General features: G+C 31.9%; 1 protein-coding gene across 1 annotated transcript in view; it reads left to right on the top strand.

Moving 5' to 3' along the window:
* LOC106457109 (putative cystathionine gamma-lyase 2) overlaps nucleotides 1-5,502 on the top strand; it is a 21,925-nt gene that overhangs the window by 9,522 nt on the left and 6,901 nt on the right. Inside the window, exons 4-7 of the mRNA XM_013916492.2 lie at nucleotides 1,693-1,802; nucleotides 3,260-3,394; nucleotides 3,968-4,025; nucleotides 4,696-4,773. Of these exons, the coding sequence (XP_013771946.2) occupies nucleotides 1,693-1,802; nucleotides 3,260-3,394; nucleotides 3,968-4,025; nucleotides 4,696-4,773 (381 nt within the window). The remainder of the gene's footprint in view (nucleotides 1-1,692; nucleotides 1,803-3,259; nucleotides 3,395-3,967; nucleotides 4,026-4,695; nucleotides 4,774-5,502) is intronic.

Genomic DNA, 5,502 nt, shown 5'->3' with positions numbered 1-5,502 from the left:
GCTTAATGTAGCTTTGTATTGTTACGTAATCCGAATTTTCGAGAAACTCTCCACACGCCTATAAATATAACTAACGCGACGCGCCTAAGAACAGTATCTATTATTAGTTTGCTATAGTCAGTGTGCTATAAACTTTGGAAGCTATAACTGTGATTGTTATAACGCTCATCAATCGGAAAACTTCATATATTTGACCAGGAGCATTTATAAAGTTCGAACGTTACAAATCATTTAACTTCAGTATATTCTCATCGGTGATTAGTATTTTTACGAAAACATTACATAACTTCACGGTGGAAAACTCGGCGTGTGTGGCTGGTGAATAACGAAGGACAAAGCTAGCTAGCTCCGTGTTAAGTGAATCGTACCTACATCAACTCCGAATTAACTCGCTCATCCTGAACCCTCGATAAGATATCAAGGAAGTTCCAGACTAGAAAGAAGACTTTATATTGCTTGTCAGTTTGTAAATTTTTTAATATAAATCATTGTGCGTAATAACTATTTGTAATAACTGTTATTGTAAATTGTATTGTTGTTTGTATATTAAAACATATTTTAGTTAAAAAAAGAAAACTGCGTGAATCAATCTTGTTGGTAAATATCATAAACTGACTATATATATCGGCTTTTACTTAACCGCTAAATCCAAAGTACAATTTAATTACTAAATTTAAAGTATCATTTAACCCAATTTTAGGCTATTAGAAATTATAATATGTAACACTTGTACTATTGTGTTGGTATGTGAATATAGGAAACCATAAATTTCCAGCATAAATATATGCCCTGTTTTCTCGAAGTGCTAATGTAGAAAACCCATGTTTCCAGCATAAATATTTCCCTTTCTGTGTCGAAGTGCTATTTTAGAGAACCCATAAGTTTTCAACATAAATACTTGTCCTGTTTCAAGTCACTAATATAGGGAGTCCATGAATTTCCGGCATAAATATTTGTTCATCTTCTTCCTCTTAGAAGTGCTAATGTAGAGAATCCATAAATTTCCATCATAAATACTTGTCATTTTTGGCCATAGTCACACGGTTATACAAGTTCAGACTATTACAAAAGTGATTAATGAAAAAATGAATTATTTTTGTTTCATATTTTAATGAAAAATTATGTTTTAAAAGTATTTCCTCAATGTATAATGCTCTCCTCTTTAGCAGGAGTTGGGTTAGCAGCCAACAAAGAAGTTGTCGACATAAAAGCAAAATCAAGCCATTTGCTATCATATTTCCTTGCCCCCAGTAGCACAGTGGTATGTCTGTGGACTTACAACGCTAGAAACCGGATTTCGATACCCGTGGTGGGAAGAGCACTGATAGCCCATTGTGTAGCTTTGTGCTTAATTACAAACACACAAATCATGTTAATACGCTTGTAAAGTAATTTGTTCACGAACAAATTACCCATAAAGAAATATCCATGGCAGGAATGTTTTATGATTAACTCTCATCAGGGGTGAAATTCTCAAAAAAAGTAAAGAATTGGACCTGTTTTTGAAAAAGACAAAAAAAAAATGTGTAAACATAAAAAACGACAAAACAGCTCAAATAAGTGATAGCCCATTGTGTAGCTTTGTGCTTAACTTCAAAAACAAACATATTTCCTTTTTTATTTAAGAACAATTCCTCTACAAATAAAATAAGTACCATGAGTGCTTAATCTTGTTTATCCTACTTATCGTAGGAACCCACTACGTCATGAAAAACTGTATTTCACGTTTTGGAGTGACAGCGACGTTTGTTGATTGTACTGATGTAGAAAACGTACGAAAAGCTTTAAAATCCAACACAAAGGTATGAAATGTTGAATTATGTTTGGCTTTCTCTTGTTTATTTGTATTCCCCATTCCTTGAAACACCTCTAGCTTAGTTTTTAATACCACCACTCACATAGGAAAAGAAATTTGATGCTGTCTTAACACGATCCAGTACTCACGGCTTTGTGACTTAATGATACCAGAAAATTTTACCACTTGAAGGCACAAAAAATAGTTAGCATTGTCCATGTTCAGCCTAACTAAGCTAATTCTGCTTGAATAGCAGTCCTATTCTTTGTGGTATGAGTTATGTTGCATAAAGCGTCAAACTACAGTGAAAACTGTTCTAGGGGATTATAAACTTTATATGAGACTATTCCTTTCAGTGCCAATAAAAATCAAGTGACCAACATTGTGGTGTAGCAACTACGTTTCACTTGTTGCAACTAATAGTTACATCAGACACACTGAGAATTTTCGAACTTGCTTTCTCGAAAAATAAGTAAGACAGTATCATACACTGTTAAAGCGTTAGTCCGTCCGTTCCATGGTTGGTATTTTGGTTTAAGGAAATCAAGGGCGCTCAGAAATCAACGATCTTTCTTTGCCCTGTTCATGGTTTATAAGAAATTAAGAATTATTTCGTGAACAAAAGAAAAAAAAAACATTTGACTGCCTCGATTCATGTTTCACCGAGACAACTCCCACAAAACTGCCAAACCGTTGTGGATATCCTAACACATGTCTGTGTTATGAATACAATAATCTTGACTGTCTAGTTTATGCTTGGAATTATTTTAACTATTCAAACGTTTGTGTAATATTATGCTACTTCTAAATTTATATGTAAAATCAAAACCGTATTTAAAGATTTTTATTGAAAAAAGAACTATGTTCATTGTAAAATAAAGTTTTTGTTGTAATTTTACAAGTTTTTTCATCCCATTAATTGGAAATTAAATTACTAATTTAAATATCCAAGCTCTTGTATCATAATGCTATAATGTTTTCCTGTTTGTCGATTTGGTCGAATTACACGTCAGCATATGTTTTAAAAGAAATATGTCAATTTGTAACTAAAGAATTTTGAAGTGGGGTGAAAGAGATACCTGAAAGAACACTTCAATTCTGACATATTTCAGTGAAAGACTGAGTATTTCGACACCAACTCGTGGTTATAGAACAAATCGTGCACAAGTGGTTGATCAAGACTTAAAATTACTTATACTTTCTGAAGAGGGACGTAATAGGCTATCTTGTAATTCTGACAACTTCCTGAACTCTGTTTTTATTTCATTACATAAAACAAGTAAATATAAGATCCATTCCACTGAATGCTCATGATCAGTTCGTTTTTCTTATTGTATTGTTTTTCACCATCGATGATAGTAATCTGTCTGTAACTGTTCATCCGATACTTTACAGCATTTTAAAATTGATTGTTTATATGGCACTTAGTATTTTTGTTTATCAATTTCTGCATTTTTTCTACAGCTTATATGGTTAGAAACTCCGACTAATCCTTTACTGAAAGTCTTAGACATCAAAGCAATAGTGGAAGTAGTCAAAGCTGACCATCCGGATATTCTGGTAGCAGTGGACAACACATTTTCCACCCCGGTTTTTCAGGCAAGGGCAGCACCAATCAGGAAATTCGAAATTGCTTTTGTATTTAGTGAAACAGTATCACGCCTTTTCGATGGATTGAAATAAGTTATAATTACACAAAGTATACATGTAGTTTTAAATGGAACTAACTATGCATGCTAATTATTTTTTTTTTATGAATTAATTCCAACATACTAACAATGTTTCACAAAACAAAATATTTAGCATGCATAGTTAGTTTCAAAGGAATATATAACAAATATTTTGGGTCTGAAGGCTATATTTAATTTTAAAACATAATGAACTACCTTTGATGTTACCACCACAGGGATCAAACCCTGAATTTTACCACTGTAAGTGTGAAAGTCATTAAGAATGTTATAAACTTTTGTTAAAACCAGAGACAAGCTTATCCTCTGATTAGAGCGCTACTTTCAAATTCTCTGTGAAAAACGTTAATCATATAAATATATTTTATAAAAGGAATTTTCATTGATTTTAAAATATAAGTATATTTCTATGAAATATACGCATAAAACCTAAATCATTCTTTGTTTTCAAATATTGAGTCTGTTATCCTTGTTTTTCTTTTAGCAACCGTTGAACCTTGGGGCAGATGTTGTTATGCATTCGTTGACGAAGTATATGAATGGTAAGTTCACATAATATCATACTTAACTGGATTTAGTACTTTGAATAATCTTTAAAAATGTTTCACTTTATAACATTATTGCGTGAATATTGCACAATTACTATGGTGATTGTTAACAATGATTTGTAGAAGCCTTTGGGGGGGGGGAGCATCCTGGGAATTTCTATAATAAATTGTTCAATATTCAGTCAAAGTATTTGCTAATTTAAGCAATTATATAACTTATCTGTGTGTAATTATCTTCTTAATTATATGAAGCTAGGAAACATGGAATCTGAAAATAGTGGTTATTCGTCTTCGGGCTCCTGATAGTTGTAGTTGTGGTCAGTTGATATATTCGTAATGCGCGCAGAAACTACGCCTTGTTAAAGAACACATCCATGAAAACACCTTGTAGAAAACGTGGCTAGACATATTAGCTTTATAGTAATTTAGATCAGGTTAATAATTCTTTTTGACAAAGGCACTTGTTTCACAAGATCGCTAGTTTTGTATATCAATAAAAAGAGTCATATCTATTTATTCTTATTCTTATGACGATTATGCAAGTCATCGAACCGTTGAATAAGATAAGTTACTAATATAAGATGTAGTTAATTTTATTTCTTATTACTCTGTGAAAGATCATAAGCCGCTGGTGAATTTGTTTATTTTTAAATTTTTACAACAGGTCATTGTGACGTCTGTTTGGGATCTATTGTGACCAGAAATAAGGATATATATCAAAAGTTATCCCTTGCCCAAAGTGGTAAGTAGTCTCAATCATTTGTGTTATAAAATTACCATAGATTATCGCTTGCCCTAAATAGTACATAATCTCGCTAATTTGTATTTTAAAATTACCAAACATTATTCCTTGCCCAAAGTGGTAAGTAGTCTCAACAATTTGTGTTGTAAGATGACCGGAAATGATCGTTTACTTAAAATAATACGTAATCTCATCAACTTGTGTTGTAAAATTACTGAACATTGCAGTAGTAAAACTTATTATTTAAAAACTGTTAAAAGTCTCGTGCAAATTAAGAATATAAGGACGAACTTAAATTACATAAAAAAAAAAGATTAAGGCAAGTCTGTCAGTTAACAGAAATTGTTAACTGTTTAACTGAAATTAAGTTTGAAACATAGTAGAAATTCTTGCTGATTTCGATATGTAAATCATGGGTTCTAGAATTTAAGGTTATATCTATGCACATGGATAAATTGCTTTGTTTTGCACGAGACACCACGATCTTGTAATGGCATGAAGCTTCACCCTGACCTGATTGCATATTTTGATTTGTGTTACATATGTATTTGTGATGATTGAAAAACAGTAAAACATTTTCAAGAGTAACAATTTCTGGCTCTTAAGTTCCTCCAGTTTTTGAAATTTCGTGGCCAAAATGTTTGCATTAGTTTAAATATGGAATACAAATACACTAAGCACTGTCAAACTGAGAAATTCATGTTATATTAAATATATACATATATAATT

Source organism: Limulus polyphemus, unplaced genomic scaffold (genome assembly GCF_000517525.1).
Source record: "Limulus polyphemus unplaced genomic scaffold, Limulus_polyphemus-2.1.2 Scaffold293, whole genome shotgun sequence".
In the NCBI taxonomy this organism is placed as follows: Eukaryota; Metazoa; Arthropoda; class Merostomata; order Xiphosura; family Limulidae; genus Limulus; species Limulus polyphemus.
This window is presented reverse-complemented; position numbering and strand designations above follow the sequence as displayed.